The sequence below is a fragment of the Pogona vitticeps genome, chromosome 1, assembly GCF_051106095.1.
Source record: "Pogona vitticeps strain Pit_001003342236 chromosome 1, PviZW2.1, whole genome shotgun sequence".
Classification (NCBI taxonomy): Eukaryota; Metazoa; Chordata; class Lepidosauria; order Squamata; family Agamidae; genus Pogona; species Pogona vitticeps.
Genome location: NC_135783.1, coordinates 319,483,100 through 319,502,445, shown reverse-complemented (window position 1 = coordinate 319,502,445; position 19,346 = coordinate 319,483,100). Strand labels below are relative to the sequence as shown.

General features: G+C 44.1%; 1 protein-coding gene across 5 annotated transcripts; it reads left to right on the top strand.

The window, feature by feature from the left end:
• On the top strand, positions 1-16,188 carry RPS6KL1 (ribosomal protein S6 kinase like 1). 5 transcript variants are annotated; one of them, XM_020793885.3, is made up of 11 exons: positions 1-202; positions 1,942-2,258; positions 4,043-4,167; positions 5,919-6,011; positions 7,845-7,892; positions 8,968-9,100; positions 11,935-12,909; positions 14,170-14,259; positions 14,466-14,548; positions 15,066-15,161; positions 15,272-16,188. In XM_020793885.3, exons 2-11 carry the CDS (start codon positions 2,024-2,026, stop codon positions 15,383-15,385), a joined length of 1,992 nt encoding a protein of 663 aa, XP_020649544.3. In that variant the 5' UTR covers positions 1-202; positions 1,942-2,023; the 3' UTR covers positions 15,386-16,188. The 5 variants fall into 5 exon arrangements, with proteins under 5 accessions (XP_020649544.3, XP_078248894.1, XP_078248902.1 ...); XM_078392768.1 differs by lacking the exon at positions 1-202 and adding an exon at positions 307-672; XM_078392772.1 differs by lacking the exon at positions 1-202 and adding an exon at positions 554-638.
• Positions 16,189-19,346: the final 3,158 nt, after the last annotated feature.

Here is a 19,346-nt window from a genome sequence, read left to right as displayed (position 1 = left end):
GGGAATGAGCTCATCCGCAGCCAATCGGAAGGCCGGGATCCGTGGGCGGCCGAGACCTCGCAAATTGCTGCCTCCACCTGATCGCTAGGCAGGCGAAAGAGGCGTCCCGGCGCTGCGATGGCGAGAGGCGCTGCCGACCGGGCTTGGCATCGCCCGCCTCTCCTCTCCTCCGCCTCCTCCTTGCATGAAAAGGCTTCCGTAGGTACGGACCGGTGCCCGCCTAGCGCGCCTGAGGGACCTGCTGCTCCCTCCTCCTCCCCCTCCCCCCTGACCCACCTGTGCCCTGCCAGATCCCCTTCCCACGCACATTGACGTCATCCCCGGGATCTGAAGCTTGAGATCGGGGCGCGTTTTCCTCGGGTGACCGGGAGCAGGAGGAGGGCGCGCGCGGGGGGGGGGCGTCCACCTGCTTCCCTTGGCATTCTCTGCTGGGTTCTTTTCACCCCAGGGTGGGAAGGGGACGGAAGGCGGGTCGGTGGGTCGGGAGAACGAGCCATCTCCTTGGTGGATCTATTTATAGGACCAGCGCAGGGAGATGCTGAGGCGTAGCGGACCGGATGATGGTCTAGCCAGCGAAAGCCTTCCGGGAACCCCGCAGCTGGCGAGTCCGCGTCACGATTCTCGCGGCTGTGCCAAAGGTACCGCTGCGGGAAGAGGCGATCTCTCGTCGCGGTAAGGACGAGGGCTTTAAGCCGAGCATCAGCGTCATGGATCCGGTGGCCAGGCGCCCCGTGCCCTCCCCTGCTCGGCCCACACCGCCTGCCAGTCCGTCCTTCTCGCCCTGCACTAGCCTCGTCCGGGCAGGAACAGGCAGGAAAGGCCGCAACGGAAACCAAGACAGGCTGGTCGGTCCCTTACCGTTAGCAGCTGATGTTTGGTTTCCTGTTTGCTTGCCGCATACATGAATGAAAGAACTCGAAATAGCCACTCAGGATTTCGGTTCTTCCCCTCAAAAATGGCAGGCGCTGCAACTCAACGTCATCTTTAATCAACTCCATGCAGATGGTTGAAACCTCCCCCCCCCCTACAGTTTTGAAGAACTAACAGAAGTCGCCTCAGTTCCTTTCTGATATCTGGAGACTTCATGGATTAATAACCTCCAGTCCTCCTATAATAGCCCTGGCCAAGTCCTGCAAACTAAAGGCTGTGAGTGCCTTTACTGAGCTTGTCCATCTCATGTTAAGTCTTAGATCTTTGGCCTGGGACTGACTGCATTTCAGGCTCTTGGCCATGTTGCTTGGGACGGATGCGGTTTGTAATTCCCAACATCTGGTGGTCACCGGGTTAAGTAATGTTAGATTCTGGACTTAGTGGCCTCATTGGGCTATTTAGATGGAAATGAGCATGACTTCACTTGCTTCTGAGGGTAGCAAGCTGGACTTCTTCCTCCGGCCAAAGGCTGTCTCGATCATTTTGCTGCTTGAGGCCCTGGACTAGTGCTGCCAACCTCTATCTTGATGGCATTGCTCAGTACCATCTTAGCAGAAGCATTCCCTACTTTCTCATATACAGAAGGAGATATTTCTTCTACTGCAAGGCAAACTGTGCAAGCCTAATTTAAAACTGGAATGGGAACCCGTGGCCTTCATGCGTGGGATTCTTGACTTCCGATCAACCCTAGCTAGTATGGTTTATGGGTTTGTAATCCAGCAGTCTAGGAATGGGGCTCAGGCTCACAATCCCTGGTTTTATACAAGATATGGGTTTTTTTTCAATACAACTGTTTTGTTTCCATTAATTTGTAATTTAACAGACATCAATTAAGACTTGTGCAATTAATCAATCAAGCGATCTCTCACTGGGTGACAAGGGGCATGCAAATACCAAGGCTCCCTACTGCCTGAGTTCTGATTCATGGCTTTGATCTGTAGCCTTTGATGGATCCCTGAACAGCCGGTTGCACTCTCTTTGCATCTTTCTTAATTATGTTTTTGTCTCAAGCACTGCAGGAAATGGTCTGGTAAGGATTTCTTCAGCATGTTCTGCTTGTAAGTAGAGAGTCTCCTGAACACCAGCTTTGGGTATGGATTCTGAGTCCTGCACCCGAGCTTTCTCCCAAGCCCGAGTCTACCTTGAGCAAATTCGAAGCCGGGTTGCACCGGCAGGTGTTGATACCCATGGAGCTGGAAAACGCGACTACCTAGTGGATGCAGCCAAGCAAATCCGCCTGGCTTTGGAGCGAGACGTCAGTGAGGACTACGAAGAAGCCTTTAACCACTACAAGAATGGTGTGGACGTCCTGCTCAATGGAGTCCAAGGTATGGTGGAGAGGGAGTGAGAAACCTGCAGAGGTGGGGCTTGAAAGCTTGTAAAGCTCCACAGTAAAGCTTCCGCTGTTTTTCAAGCTCTTTTGGACGGCATCTTCCACAATCTCCAACACTGGCTGGTGATTTGTGTTATCTGTAGTGCCCCCCAAAAAGAAACCAACCCACCAAACAAAAATCCAACATCAAGTTCTCCAAACTCTATCAGAAACAAAACTAGAAATCTTGTGCCACCTTTAAGACTAGTAAGTAATCTGTGAAAGCATACGCTGAAATCAGTACATTTACAATACATTTGTTTAAGCCACAATACAGTAGTGGCTCGCAAGACAAATGTAATTTGTTCCGCGAGTAGCACTGTCTTGCAAAAAATTCATCTTGCAAAAAGCGGTTTCTATAGGAATGAATTGCAATGCATTCCTATGGGAACCTCGCAAGGTGAATGCATTTATTTTCGTCTTGCGAGGCATCGGTCTTTTAAAAAAATTGTCTTGCGAAGCATGGCCGTAGAAGAAACCGTTTTGCGAGGCACCATAGCGATCACAAAAAACATTCGTCTTGTGGGTTTTTTGTCCCGCGAGGCATTTGTCTTGTGAGGTACCACTGTACTTTTGTTTGTTTGTTTCTGTTGGTGGTGCTGAAACAGACGCAGCTATTGCTCCAAAAATTTGACTAGTCTCTGGAATCTCATGCAGAAAGGCCACTGACTGCCCTTCTGGAAGCCTGATAACACTTTGCAAAGAATACTTACTATAAAATATTATTTATAAAGTCACGTATAATGGTAAATAATATAGTGTTACGCTACCAGATACATGCCACTAACTTTCTGAAATTGCTGCTTTTGTGGTTACCTTTGGCAAGTTTGCTTTGTTCTTTTTGGTGACAAATTAAAATGTAGCAAAGAATCTTCTGGCACCTTGAAGAAGACATGGCGGGTCTATGCCACTACCTCTCACCCCTGCTGCTGATTTTATTGGAAAACAGCTTCTATCATCTCTGGCCATTGATTATACTGGCTGCTTATTGTGGGGGTGGGAAGAGTAGAAAAGGTGGTACAGGGTGCAGAGTACTTTATCCTAAGAATCTGGGGTTCTATTTTCTTCTAATCCTTAAGTTTGCAAAAGATATGCTTGGTCCTAGCTAATGATTGGTAAAATCCCAGAAGCCAAAGGAATCTTGAATAAGATTTCTGGTCCTGCACAGCTCCTTACCTCAGACTACACAAGGAGCAGCATATATTGGTTTGGTGGCCCACAGTATTTCAGGATGCAAATAAGGGGACACAATTTTTCTTCTTTCTCTTAAGAACTAACAAACGTCCTATGAGACAGAAACATGAAGCAGCACATCAGGAAAATGGCTTTACTCTTTCTTCCTGCATTACTCTTCTACTCATAGGGAATTTTTATTTGTTTTCTTCTTAACGTAAGATTTTTTTTAAAAGTGAATCTACACACACTGCCTGAAATGGTAGAACTCTTTTATACCAGTTCAGATTCTAGGATTTCATGATCACGCTTCATTCTGCTGAAGCTGTTGTACATCTGTATGACTGGCATAAACCAGAAAAAGGCGACACAGAGTGAGATAACTGATCTAAAATTAGATACATCTGCATAGTCATTTTTTGTGGTACAAAATTTGGGTTGCCTGCCTGGAAATTTTTGACTTTGTTGAATATAGTGATGTAATATTGGGAAAATATGAGGATCCAGGAAGAATCATGTATGTAATCTGAGGGCTGAGAGTGATTAACATGCATGACTGTTGCACAGTTGACCCTAACAAGGAACGCCGCGAAGCTGTGAAGCGGAAGATCACCCAGTACTTGAAACGGGCTGAAGAGATTTTCAACTGCCATCTCCAGCGGACTCTGGGGGATGGAAATTCCCCTGAAACGGTGAGAAATCAGGAGCTTGCGGAAATGGTGAACTGATTGGCGAAGTGACACCAGATTCAGGGCTTACAGTGAAACCTTTGGAACTGACCATACTGGCTGGGGGATTCTGGGAACTGTAATCCAAAAAGTCGACTTTTCTAACCTCTGCCTTGAGAGTATGACCAATGGTTTACAGTGGGAGGGCACAGTTCGATATGACTAGCAAGAACATATTAATTTCCCTGGAAAATGTTCTTTTTTACATATTAAAATTTATTTATTTATTTATTAGATTTATATCCCGCCAGTCTGGTATATTATACCACTCTGGGTGGCATTTGTTATTTGCTTTTCTGCCCACCAAAGTGATATACAATGAAATGTATAAAAAGTTTTGAAAACAGATTTTAAATCATCCTAAAACTAGAAATTTAAAAACATAAAGCCACATTATATAAAATGAGATATTTTACTACTGTTATGATACTAGCATCTTCCTTTAAATCAAGGGGAGGCAAATGGTAGCCTCTAGATGTTTTTGGACTGTAGCTCCCAGAATTAAAGATAATGTGAATTGTAGTCCAACATTTGAAAGGCTATGCATTACCCATTTGTGGGCACAGTTTCAGTTTGCCAGCTCCAAAATACTCAAAAATACTCTTCTACTAATTAATCACTAAAGGTCTAAGATGTTTGCTGCTCCTCACTGGCAGGTGACAATGATCTGGATCTGGGTGAAACAGAACATCTGCCACAGAGCAAGTACTGTGGTGTGATATTGTAAAAATAATAGACTGCATGTATAATGGGGGTGAGGGGGAGCAAGAGATATGTAGGAAAATCCCAGCTTTCTGTGTTTCCGAAGGTTCTGAGGTAACACTGGAAAAACAAAATGAAAGCATACACTAGACGTAATAATGTAATACTGTGGTTGTGTACTGGTTCACAGTTCCTTGTACTCATGTTATTGACTAAGAACGGCTTTGAGGTTTTGCACATAAAAGACCTGGGAACTGAAAAGTGATGTCAGTGTCATAGAGGAAGCTTGTGTTTTCATGTCTGTGCACACACAGGAAGATTTTTAGCAGGCCAAATCTTTAAATGGGCAAAAAGGTGCTGAAACTATCCACAGAACCGGAAAACTCCAAACCCCATTATTTTCATTATATGTGTAAATACAACTGTCTTTCCAAGGTTAAATGCTGTGTATTCTTGAAGGCTTTCATGGCCAGGATCCGATGGTTGTTATAGGTTGTTCGGGCTGTTTGGCCATGTTCTGGAGGTTTTTCTTCCTGCACTTGGTCAGCATATTGCAAACCAGCAAAGCTGGACAGATTTTTGGCACATTCTGGCTGTATTTGAAAATCCCAGCGAAATCCCTGGGTTTCCCCAGGCACAGATGCACACCCATTCCTTTTAAGGCAGAAGGAATGGGGAAATAAGAGGTAGGGGGTCTGGGCAAAGGTGCGCATCCGTGCCTGGGGAAACCCATGGATTTCAATGGGATCCTCAAATGCAGCCAGAATGTGCCAAAAATCTGTCCAGCCCCTGGTTTGCAATGTGCTGCTGACCAAGTGCAGGAAGAAAAACCTCCAGAACACTGCCAAACAGCCTGAACAACCTACAACCATTGTTAAAGACTATCTTGAGTAATCAGTGGTTGTTACTGGAGGAGTAAGAGTACCTTCTCAATTCATTCTATGAACTCCTCTGATATATCAGTATTGTCCCCGTAGTGTCAAATGAATGCTTTCCATTGTTCTTATTGACAGGGCTACAGCAGCCTTCGCTTTCGGCCAATCAGGACACTCTGCACCCCGGTTGAGAACCTGAGGCGCTGTAAAGTGGTGGGAATAATTGATAAGGTAACTAAGCTGTTTGCTTCTTCTGAGGTATCTAGCTTGGGGGTAGAGAGAGTGTGTTCCAGAAAGGAGTCATGTTATGTGTAGCAAAAAGAATGAAGAGATATGGGACATTGGCTCAAGGCAAATGATTACATTCACAGAAGTATAGTCTCCAGATCCCACGAGGCACTAGTTCCCCTCTATTCGGCACTGGTTAGGCCTCATCTTGAGTAACTGTGTCCAGTTCGGGACACCACACTTCAAGAAGGATGCTGACAAATTGGAACAAGTTCAGAGGAGGCAACAAGGATGATTAACAAGGAAACCAAGCCCTGTGAGGAAAGGCTGAAGGAGCTGGGCATGTTTAGCTTTGAGAAAAGAAGATTGAGGGGAAATATAATAGCACTTTTCATATACTGAAAGGATGTCATACAGAGGAGGGGCAGGATCTGTTCTCGATCATCCCAGAGTGCAGGACATGCAACAATGAGCCCAAGTTACGGGAAGTCAGATTTTGGTTAAATATTGGGAAAAATTTCCTGACTGTTAGAACATTATGGCAGTGTAACCGATTACCTTGAGAGTTGGTGGGTGCTCCAATACTGGAGGCATTCAAGAGAAATCTAGACAACCACTTGGCAGATAACCTTTGATTTGTATTCCTGCATCGAGCAGGGGTTAGGAATCAATGGCTTTATAGGCCCCTTCCAACGTCATGATTCTAGATCTTAAAAATGGAGCCTGCCTAGAGCCTTCTCATCACTTCATGTGTGTGATAACTTTTCTCCATCCAGAGAAATGTCTTAGGATGAAATTACATATTGTCTATAATAGAGCATATACCCAGATGAATAATTCCCCCCCCCCATTTTTTAAAAAAGTATTTTCTTGGAATATTGGGAAAAGTTCAGATTGAAGTATTTAGGGCAGCTGATGTCAGATGTCCCTGACATCAAGAATTATTTTCTCAAATCTTCAAGAGCTGCTGGGTGAGGCAGAGAAAGACTGGAGAGTTCCTAGGTTTGGCGTGGGCAACAGACTTAGTCCTCCAGGGCCATTTTTGTGGCACCCCAAACTCTCAGGCCCTCCATGCCCTAAATACCACAAAATAATTAAAAATATATACAGTGGTGCCTCGCATAGCCTCGTTCAGCGATGGCCCCTATGGGCTTTTTTTGCTATGCGATGATCGCGCGGACGCGATCAAAGCATAGCGAACAGGTGATCGGCGGTTCCAAAATGGCCGCCGCTAAAACAAAATGGCGACCGCTGTTTTGCCTCGCTAACGAGGCATCCAAAATGGCCGCCGCAATGGAGAAAACTCGCAGAACGCTGAGTTTTAAGTCCATGGGAACATATTAAATCAGTTTTAATACGTTCCTATGGACTTTTTTGTTTCACTTAACGATGGATTCGCTGAGCGAGGGTTAATCCGGAACGGATTAACCTCGCTAAGCGAGGCACCACTGTATTTTTAGAAAATAATAGTTTGGCTCAGAACATCCCCTTGTGACCTTTAGGAGGCACTGTTCTATGTTGTGAGGGGCCCTCAGCATCCGTGGTACCCCAGTATTTCCTAAATAGTTGTTTATATACAGTACAGTATATAGAACAAATGCGCCTTCTAGTTGTAAAAACACGTTTGCATCCGTTTTTACTGTACACTGCCAAAGTGTTAACACTTTTTTAAAAATGCAACTTGCCATCTTTAACACTGTGTCTTTGGCCTGCTGGCAAATCTGAAACATTGTCCTTGTCTCCTCTGAGATTGCCCATCCCTGCCTTAGATGATCTTGTAGAATTGGTGAGTTCATAAGAGAACAGCCTGATCAGTGTTTTTTATGTTGCTTGCAGGTGCAAATCGTAGAGGATCCAGCTACTGGAGGAACATTTATTCTGAAGGTATGAGACCATTTGGTGCACTGGGCAGAATATTGGATGAGGATGTAGGAGCCCGGGGTTCAAATCCCTGCTCAGCCATGGAAACTCACTGCGGAGTGACAATGCTAAAATATATTTCTGAATAGAAACATATTCTATCCTTAAATATCTTACATAGCTTGAAAATCCTATTAGGGTTTCTATAATGCAACTTAAGGGCAAATAACAAGATGGACTCATCTCTCTTCCTCTGTCTATATGACAGCTCCCTTATGCTAAACTGCAAGGTCCCTGAATCCACATTCCTTTACTTTTTTGGTGGGTTGTATGGCATCAAAGAGGTTTTCTTCATACTCATAAGGAAAGGCCTATTCAGAAATATATTCAGAGGCCTATAATGATTAGTAGGCACTGGTTCCACCCTCCATGAATTTGCAGAGTCCCTTTAAAAGCTGTTCAAGTTGGCCATCGTTGCTGTAACTTGTGATAGCAAACTCCATAGTTTGGCTGGAAGACACAAAGATTCAGTGGAGGCTGGGAGGAAGAGGCAAGAGAAACTGGTCATTACCAGTTTCCCCTTCCAAGCCCACCCACGCACTTTCTTAGGTGGTTGCAGAGGGCATTCTAGAGGAAGAAAGGCCTTATAGAAAGACGTTTCCTTCTTCCTTCAGCACAAGTGGAAGGAACTTTTCCAAGAACTAATACTGATCAAATCTGTGTGATATCACATTTTTTAAATCTTTTGCTGCTTCAGGGAAATAATTTGGGAAAGGTATAGGAGAATTCTGTGCTGTCTATGGAACAGCAGCTGTGGAGATCTGTCTTCCATTGTGTTCTAGGCCAGTAGTTTTCAAGCTTTGCTCCTCCAGATGTTTTGGGTTTAAATTCCGCAAAACTGTTGACCATTGGCTGTGCTGGCTGGGGTTTGTGAGAGCTGAAGTCCAAAACACTGGGAGGACCAAAGATTGAGAACCAGCATCCTAGAGTAGGAAGGTTAGCAAGGAAAAAGCATGGTGGCTCCTAGGCCCACTGGAAAAGTGTGTGAAGATATTTAAATAGCAAATCTTATATCTGCTGGTTCTGCTTTCCCTTTCAGAGCCTCCCCAAATTCCATGTAGAAACCCGTGGAAGGCAGACAATCATTCCACATGGAATCCCCTTTATGGCTAAATTGCTATGCTACTCAGTCAGCGAGGACTCAATCTTCCTCCATCTGGAGCACGTGAAAGGTGAGAGTAATACATTATTTCATATCTCCCAGCATCACTGGGCATACCACTTGTGTGGTTCCAAGCAAGTCATTATTATTTTTTGGATGAAAGAAAAAATAAAGAATACGAGGTCCAACAAAAGTAGACCTGGAGACACAGACGATGAGGAATATTACTTGACATCACTGCAAATGCTGAATTAAGATTGCTTATAAATCACTGGAAGGACAGATCCTGAAGCTGATGCTCCAATACTTTGGCCATCTCATGAGAAGAGAAGACTCTCTGGAAAAGACCCCGATGTTAGGAAAGTGTGAAGACAGGAGAAGGGGTTGTCAGAGGACGAGATGGCTGGACAGTGTCACCGAAGCTACCAACGTGAATTTGACCCAACTCCGGGAGGCAGTGGAAGACAGGAGGCCCTGGCGTGCTCTGGTCCATGAGGTCACGAAGAGTTGGACATGACTAAAGGACTAAACAACAACAACAATAAGGCAAGCATGAGAAAAGAGTGGAAGATGTCGACTGGGAGGAGCAAATTCCAGAGTTTTGGGGGTTACAGATGCCTGTTCCTGGATCTAGAATGCCTGGATCTAGAAGAGCTGCTGCCACAACTCTCAACCTGCCTTTTTTACTTGTAAGAAATGAGGGTTTCAACTAAAATGCCCCTAGTGGCTATAATTTATACTATAAAAATTCAGGGGGATATGGATGGTCCTGGGGAGACCTCAAGACATGGCAACATTGCCCCCATGCATCATAAAGACTTACTGGACCCCCATTGTTTTAAATTGAGGTATTAAAGTGGTCCAAGTATACTGGGGGCTCAAAATGCCCCTGGAGCGACTGTAGACTCATGAACATACAGAAACAGAGAAATTTGCATTTATGATCCAAGTAGCCCTTTGAGGTGTTCAGTGTAGTCTCCAATACTAGCCAGATCCAGATGCTTCCCATGAAGATGAAAGAACCAAGTTATTCAGCAATCTCATAGGAATACAGACAACCGGTGGTACTGGGGCCACTTTTGCCCTACCCAGCACACAGACTATATTGGGGTGGGTGGATGAGAAGCAGATTTTTCCTCACCATCATGCTGTGAACTTGTAAAATATTTTCTCCTCCATGTGACACCAAATGGGTGTGTGTGTGCAAAGGAGTAAACCATCCCCAAGGCTTGAGTAGTTTTCTCTCTTATCAGGGACAAGTTGGAGAAATGGAGGACGTGGGAATTGCTGATCTAAAGGAGGGTTTGAGAACTTTGAAGAACCTGGGGGCCAAATTTCTGTCCCCAGATTCTACCGTGTTGACTTAACAGGCCTAGAAATGGCCATTTTAAAAACAAATCTAAACAGGGAGACCTATACACTTCAACTTTCTTTTGGGGGGGGGTGTCTTGGGAGGTCCTTTCTGAAGCTCCTACTGTAAAAAAAAACCACTGCCACTTATGAAGGCTGCCAGGAATAGAAAAAAAAACATTTTCTTCTTCCTTTGCCTTTTTTTTTTAACTGAATGGTTCAGGGTGACCAGAGGAATACATGCTGCCCATCCCTCATCTGAATCCTCCCCAGACATACCCCCAGGATGGCCCTTTTTAAAATCCTTACTGCAGCTGGAATGCTTCTGGTGGGAAACAGATGCAGGTAGTTCTATCCACCAGCCTACCGTGGGCTTCCTCCCTGGGGCAGAAGTGTCACTCCATTGATGTAGCAGCACTTCCACAGCCTAAGCCTGCCAGAGATTAGCTGCTTTAACAGATAACTGCCCCAAGCTCTGTTCCCAACCCCTGAATTTTCTCTTCCAAGACCTTGGCAACTTGTGTGCGTCTCTGTGGGGTAGGATCCTTGCGTCTGTTTGCGTCTAAAGCAAACAAGTTGCAGTATCTTGAAACTGAGTACCTGCTACCATGAACTAATGTCTGGCTCCTTTTAAGTCAATTCTGTTAATCAGGTAGTTGCACTCCAGTCCTCATGTGGCTAAGTCAGAACTTTGTAATAAAACGCTAAAGGAAGTTGGAAAGGCATATGAAAAAGATATATACAAAAGACTGGTGAGTGTCTCCCAGAGTCTGCATCATGTAGGATGTATAATATCAAAGCTAGTCCATAGAAAGAAGTGTCCTTGATTGCACCACTGAGGACTGGCTTTGTAGTAGATGAGGTTTCTGAATTCTAGCCTTATGGACTGCAACACTTTGTTCTGAAGGATTTTGTTTTTACTTGTATTGGTGGGCCATTCCTTTTATTTTGCTTGAGGGAACTGGGGAGGCGGTTTCTTGCCAGGCATTTTTGATCGAGTGTAGAAGACCTGTGCTCACTCCCCACACATTGCTAAACCTCGGTTCCCATTTGCTCTAGCCAGCCAGATCAATGGTAAGATACTATGGGAATTCTTTACCAGTCCCTGGAGGACTAAAGTTTCCCCATCTCTACTTAGATGCCTCCTCCCTGCAGGAATGTTTTGGTGGTGAGATCCAAAGTGATTCTGAATTTAGATCAGTCACCCTCAGTGGTCCAGCTGGCTGGGGATGGTGGGAATTGGGCTGAAAATACCTGGAGGGAGCCAGACTGGGGAAGAATGGACTAGGTAATTAATGGCTCTTGCTAGACTGACTGGTGGGGTAATAGTAGTTTAGCAAATAGTTGAAATTGCACTTAATTGTCTACATGTGTCATGAGATTTGGAAGATACAAACTTTTAATAACCTTACATGAAAAGACAATTCCTAGTTGGTTTAGTGAGAAAGAGTCTGAAGATTCCTTCTGTCTGTTCTCCAGTCTTTACGTCTACAGCCTGGCATTGGGCCATCAGGGAGTTTAAATAATTCACACACCTTCTTTCTTTTCCCTCAGGGGGGCCTCTCTGGTCACATCTTCGCTCAGAGACCGGCTTCCAGCACAATTATGCTTCTAGCAGCTCTCATACCTTGACTACAAAACTCAGCTCATCTGTGGAGCATAATGAGGAAAAACTCACCAGAGAAAACCCCCAAGAAGCAGATGCCATGTCCCATCAGAACTGGAGCGTCTGCTCTGACAGTCATATCGGCCGGGTCCCCACCTCTGTAAATCACCCTCTGTTGAGAAGGACGGACCGTTCCTTGCCTCGGAAGCAGTCACCCAATCACACCCATGCCAGAGCAGTGACTGACTGCAAGGGCTGTCTTGGACCTCCCTCTGGGCTAGGGGGAGATACTGGAGGGAAGGATATAAATGCCATATACTCTTTGTCTGGTACCACAAAACCTGATTTCAAATCAGTACCTCGAGGACACAACTACTTGGTCAAACAACAGCTGACTTTCCGGTCATGTGACTCGCTTATCCCCACGGATGGCAACAGCCATGTGACTAAGGAAGCTGCCACTCAGCAGGAACCAAAGCTGCCAACAGGTGAGAGATTTAACCACTCTGTCCTGCAGACCCTGAGAGGAAGCAACTCGCCAAAGACAGAAACTCAATATGGCAAAGGGCCCAGGTGTACACAGCAGCCAGCATCTCTCCCACGACAGAGTCCGGTGCGCCCTAGGACACCTCTGCAGAAACAATGCAGGGAGAACCAACCGGAGATGCCATCCTTGAGAAGAGGAAGCTCTGAGCAAGAAAAGGTTCTTGATAGCAAGGAACATAAAAGTCAACTGTTACCAGAACAATACGGGCCTCCAGAACATCAGACTGTCCCAAGACATGGTGCTACAGTCTGGGATGTAAATGAAGATCAGGTCCAAAGCTGGGCTGCAGAACTGGTTTTAGCGTTGGAAGGACTCCACCAACAAGGGGTATTATGCCGGGACCTCAACCCACGAAACTTGCTGCTAGATGTTGATGGTATGTTTCTCTCTGTAACAAGACACTGATTATTAAACAAAGAAAGGTATGCTCCATAGGGAAGCTTATAAGTATTTCAGGGGAGATGTGTAAGTAATTCGGAAAGGTATATTGAATATTATAAGGTAACATAAGAAGGGATGTAGGAAAAAAAATAATTCACAAATACTATTTTTTTAGTCACAGCATTTCAAATAAAATTATTGGGATAGACAAGTTTGAAAAGGACATGATCTTTATAGGTTAAAAAAAGTTGAAGCCTGTGTCAGTTCCTAGTTTAGCACAATTTAGCTTTGGTGGAGCAACACCCCTGTCCTTGAGGCTTGTTGCTCATAAGCAATGCAATGGAAACAGTGCTCAAGCCCTGGGGACTTTTTGAATAACAGGGATGATGCCATCACCCCCCACTCACAGCTTCTCTCCCTTCTGAGCATAGGTGCAGTCTTTACAGTAGCTTGCAGAGAAGTCAGTTTTCCCCAAGAACAGTGGCTGGAATTCTGTGAATTGACAAGATGCTGCTGGAACTTCCAGTGGTACATATTCCCACTGGCTTGGCGCAAACTCAAGGACCCCAGTGGAGACACATTAATTGCCAGTTGAAAGGCACTGAAAGCCACACTGTTTGTCTTCCAGGTGTGCAGTTAACCAATAGGATTTCAGCTATTATATTGTTAAAGAGCTATTGCATTTCAAAATATATGATGGTAATTTAGTCTTGAATAGATAATTAAGAGAACATTAGATTTAAAAATAACAACCAAAAACCATCCCTCATTTTCACTTAAAATGCTGCTGCTTGTTGCTAGCAAAATTGTATTCAAATTTTCAGGTGCCCAGGTATGGAGCCCTCAAAATTAGATGTTTGCCATTACCTGGTTCAGCTCTATTCAACCCATACAATTTCTCACAACATAGTTTGATTGGGTTATTTTCATTGCTGAAGTCACTTCAACTGTATTTATCCAGAAAAATATTTACACTTTTGCAATGGCTGTGCCTTATCCTTGTTATCCTATTTACTAAATAGCAGGCACCAAAGATACAGACATAGGGGCAGTGTGAGATTTGTAGATCAAACACAGTTTTAAGTGGAAGGAAGTCACTTCTATAATCCTGAGATTCATCTTTTTTGAAGTGGTTTTGCAAAGCTCCAAACGAAGCAGTAGGTAAGGGTTAAAAAAAAGCAACACCCTGAAATATGGGCAGGATTTCTGATGCTGTTGCGCTTGGTTTTGCATAATTTATCTTGATTACTTATAGGTCACATTCGTCTGACCTATTTTGGCCAGTGGAGCGAGGTAGAACCACAGTACTGCAGCCAGGCATTGGAAGATTTATACTGTGCTCCAGGTGAGAGGAAAATTATCCCCTTTTTTCTCACCCTCTACAGCTACGGTAATATATTCCTCTCCACAGCTTGAAGCTGAGAAACCAGTCTTATGCTGCCAATGCAACTGTTTATAACCTTTGTCCAGACTATTACAACAGGAGAAGAGAGCTCTCTTCCTTGTTTTTCTAGTCTGCCTACTTTGTGGTTCATGTCATTTTCTTTACAGAGGTGGGTGGCATTTCTGAACTAACGGAAGCCTGTGACTGGTGGAGCTTTGGGGCACTGCTATATGAGTTACTCAGTGGAATGGTAAGTAGCCCAACATTTTTGTTTATGTTTAGAAAGGCTATCTCATACAGAAAAGCTGAAGGCAAGATACAGACACAGCAACATGTGAATTGTAACATCTATAGTGATGCCAGGCAAAATCTGTAGTAATGATTGTTATGAGGCAGCATAGTATTGTTAAAACTGATGGGAAATTCAGAATCTAGTTGTATTGAACCGTGAAACTTCACTGGATTGCCTTTGACCACGTCACATTCTCTCAGCCTAACCAGCCTCTTAGGCCTTAAATGGAGACAAAATCTGTATACACTGCCTTGAGTGCACTGTAGGAAAGGCAACATATAAATGTATTTTGTACATTACTAGAGACTTTGTTTAATATTATTTTTGAAAGAATATGTATTGTTGGAAATGCACAATCTTCTGCTACTATTTTTGCAGTGGCATGGCATCACACTGTTCAGACTATTAGGTTCAACAAGAACACACTTTGCTGCAGGATAAACTAGTTTCTAAGGAGCTCCATTTTCTCTTTCAGTCTTTATCCCAGAATCACCCCTCAGGGATTCATCCCCATACACAGATCCATCTTCCGGAAAAGCTCAGTCAGTCTGCTTCTGCCCTGCTGACCGAGGTGAGGCCGCTGTCCATCTGACACGAGGGAGGGAAGACAGGCTCAAAGAAACAGGCTGCTTCCTGTATATTGGAAATTTGACCTATCCTACATCTTTTTTCCCCTTCCAGCTGCTGCAGTATGATCCCAAGCAACGTTTGGGCTCTGGAAAAGATGGTGTGAACAGGATCAAGTCACATCCTTTCTTCAGCAGTATCCAGTGGAGCAAGATGGCTGCATACTAAGAAATGAACAATGGAACTTGTGGTGGTGGAATGTTTACCTGTTGGCCTACCTGTGGCAAGATGACCCATACCCAGATGTACCATACCATTCCTGGGCCTTGAGAACATGGATGGTGTTGTTTCTCCAGGACAATGCCACGAAACTAGTCAAGAATCTAGGTTTTCTGTCTTTGAGTTGCCCTGATTCTGCTTCCTAGCAGTTTGCCACTTGCAGTTTTGGAAAGTTTAACTTTATCTTTCAAGAATCCCAGTCTTTGTGGAGATGATGAGTACTCTCTTTGAGACATGGTATGTATAAGATCAATTAGGTTGCCTTTTCATCATTCCCTGAAGAATGTAAGTTGGTTTTCACTATTTCTTATGCTTCCTGACAGTCCAAGGCCCAAAGAGACAGATTCCTTCTCTCTGATCCTGTCGCCTTCTACTTGCTTGTCAATCATATCTCTTTCCCAACTCACCATGCTAATGATTCTTCTAGCCCTTCCTTCTCATGCTGCTCCATTGCTTCTCACATCTCTCTCCCCCAGTTTTAATCCTGAATCATCTTACTATTATTACAAGTGTGATACATTCCAACTTACTGGATCATTTCGGCTACACTATCATTAAATGCAGTTCAGGGGTAACAAGATATATTTCTCAGTTTGCATGTGCACCTTCTGGATTGGGTTTCTTCTGCAGAAATAAGTCAAACTATTAGAGGGAAAGTACATACAATGCTCTTTGTGTGATCTCTCTATGGATCTTCCATTTTCTTGCCTGTGAACATTTTAAAATTAATAAAAGAAACACAGCACAACCAAGTACTTGTGTGGATTTTTAGATATCTTGCTGACTTCTTCTGTTCCAAGACCTCTATTCAGAGCATGTTACCATAGCCTCTCGAGACTGAATGGATGCTTACTCTGCTGACTTCTTCAGCTGAGGCCCCCATGCAGTGGTGTAGACTGAATGCCAGCAGTGGCCCCAAAGCCTTCCTCTTAAGCAGGCACTGTATTTCATCCCCCCCCCAACTCTATTTAGCCTGAGCATACATCGAACTGCTCCAGGTACACTGTTTACTGTAGCTACATCATAACTGATTAAGGAGTCCATATGTCTGAGTAAATCAAGTCCAGTTTCTTGCATTTGTTCCTTGTGAGATTTTTGGTGCTATTTTTGTAGCTGTTTTTAATAGTAGCCCAGTTTGTATACAGTGCATGAAGATGCAATGTTTTTGAAATCTAAACTGTCTAGTGAACATGTATACTGTTGCAGCATATGGACACAAAAACTTTTTCCGCAGCTGTATGTTAAGTGCAACAGTTCACAAAGACCAAATCAGACCAGAACAGGAAGTCATGATGACAAAAAGTTAAGAATTACAGCCATAGAGGGAGGGAGAACATGTGGCCCTTTAAGTGCTGCTGGACTCCCTACTGCCATGACCCCTCATCACTGGTGTTTGCCAGCTAGGGCTAATGAGAGCTAAAGTCTAGCAACATTTGAAGGACCATAAATCATTCATCTGATTTATATCTTCCACACAAACAAGCTATAATGAGCATATCTATGTCCAACACTTTCCAATCCATCGTTGAAACATCTCAACTCCGCAAGTTCACTAGCCATGCTCCTCCAGTTGCCAGTCCCTCACAAAGTATGAGGTATTCCATTTTCCCATTAGAGGCCTTTGGCTGCGGAGGTCTTTTCTAATCATCCCCAGGACTCGGGAATGAGAGCCAGTAGCAAGACAGACCAGATATCTCTGCGCTATAGCCACAGAACAAACGATCATCTGTAACCATTAGTTTAGGTTAAAGGAATAGCCATTGAGACACTACCAAAATTTAGTATCAGCAATATAATGCCCCTGAAAGCAGAAAGCCATTTCCAATGGGTTGTCCTCTGTCCTGAATACCTTCCTTTCCAACAGTAACCTCAAGCCAATCTGGAGAACCTACAAAATATAAGGAGAGAACCTGAGAAGGGCTTGTGCCTACCCAAAACATCAAAGACTGCACTTTTAAGTCTGTACAGTCTGGAGAAAACACAAGTGCATGTCTGTAGCCCAAGCACTGTCATCACAGCAGCATTATCCAAATACACTCTGGAAATTGGACACTGACAACCCCATCCACTTCACATGAGCATTCTCAATCTGTTACTGAAGCCCACGTCACAGAATTTTAAGTTTTACCATAGAAAGGTTTGCGTGTGTTGTGTGTGTGTTTTGTGCCATCCAAGTTGGAGCTGACTTATAATGATCCTAGAGCACTGGCGGCGAACCTTTTTGGGCTCGTGTGCCCAAACTGGGGGAAAAAGAAACACAAAACAAAACAAAACACCAAAAAACTAGCGGGCAGTATGCCGCAGCGGCGACAGAACTGGAACTGGTGGTGGAAGGGGGAATCCCAGGCACGAAGGCGCCTCGGGACCCCACTCCAGAGCTACCTGATGATTTGGCTGTACGGGAGGGGGAGTAGCAATCCGGCGACTTATGGCTCACATGCTGGCAGAAAGGGCTCTGCATGCCAGCTGTGACATGCGTGCCATAGGTTTGCCATTGCTGTCCTAGAGCTTTCAAGAAAGACATTTAAGGAGTGATTTTACCAGCTCTACTCCCCCAGTGGCTGAGCAAGGGATTCAAACTCTGTTCTCTAGTCCCAGTCCCTTACTCTATCTACTACACTATACCGGGAATAGAAAAGTTTAGAGAAGTCTGTTTTCTTAATAAGCATCTTTCATATTCTGTCATCCACCTTTAAATTAGGATGTCCTTCATTCTGTTCACAGACTATTAAAAGCACTGGAGTTACGGGAATTGATGCTTTTGGGTTTTTCTTTTTTTCTTTTCTTTTTTACTTTTTCACCAAGAATTCTCTAGGAATTTTCCAGACAGAAATCTGGTAGGCATACCCTAGAAACAGGGTTTCCTGACAAATGTAGATCTTTCTAGGAATCATAGTCTCACTGCTCATTAGGCTGTATTAGAGGCTGCCTCCCAAAGAACTAAATCTGATCTGGCTACAGTGACACATGCCTTAATTATATTCTGACTGGATTACTGTTAACAGCAGGTCAAAATATATGTTCTCTAGGGTTGGTTACAGGGATCACATAACCCCTTGTTACAGTAGCTCCACTGGCTACTGACCCATTTTCAGGCACAATTTAAAGTCTTGGCTCTAACCTATAAAGCCCTACACAGCTCGAGTCCAAGCTATCTCAAGGACCGCATCTCTCATTAAGAGCCTGTTTGGGTGTTAAGATCATCAGGGGAGGCTTTTCTCTCTGTCCACCATTGACACAGGTGGATTTGGTGAGTTCACAGGAAAGGGCCTTCTCTTTTGCTGCTCCCAGACTCTGGAACTCCCTCCCACAGGAGACCAGACTGGCCCCATCTTTGCTGTCCTTCCACAAGCAGGAAAATACCTTTTTCTTCAGACAAGCTTTCCCTCAGTGACTGGCTGCCCAAGTGGAGGCTCTAAAAGGATTGCTGTGCTGTACTGTTTTGAATGTGCTTTTTGTGTTCTTGTTTACCATTTCTTACAGTAGTATTGGTTTGATCCCTTTTAGTATTTGTATACTTACTACTTTTGGCTTTAAATATTGTCTTTTAATGATGTAAACTGCCCTGGATTCTTTTAAGGGATTTTTATTTGTTTAAATAAATAAAAATAATAAATAAACTTATCAGAAATATCTATACCTTCTAGGAAACATTGAGGCAGTTTCCCTGGTTTTGAAAGTAAATACAGGCTGAACAAGGCACCTGGGGAGGCAAGAAAAGCTGATCTGCAAACTTCTGTTTCTGGACTGAAGGTCCCAGAATTCTGCCTAGGGAATTCCTAGAGTCCAAAAAATCCAGAATTATCATTCCTAGCAGTTACAATAAACATGTCCCTTCTTCCTATAGAAACTTTTATCTTCTGATAATAAAACCATCACCAAAAGCTTAACAGGACTAGCTTTGCTGGAT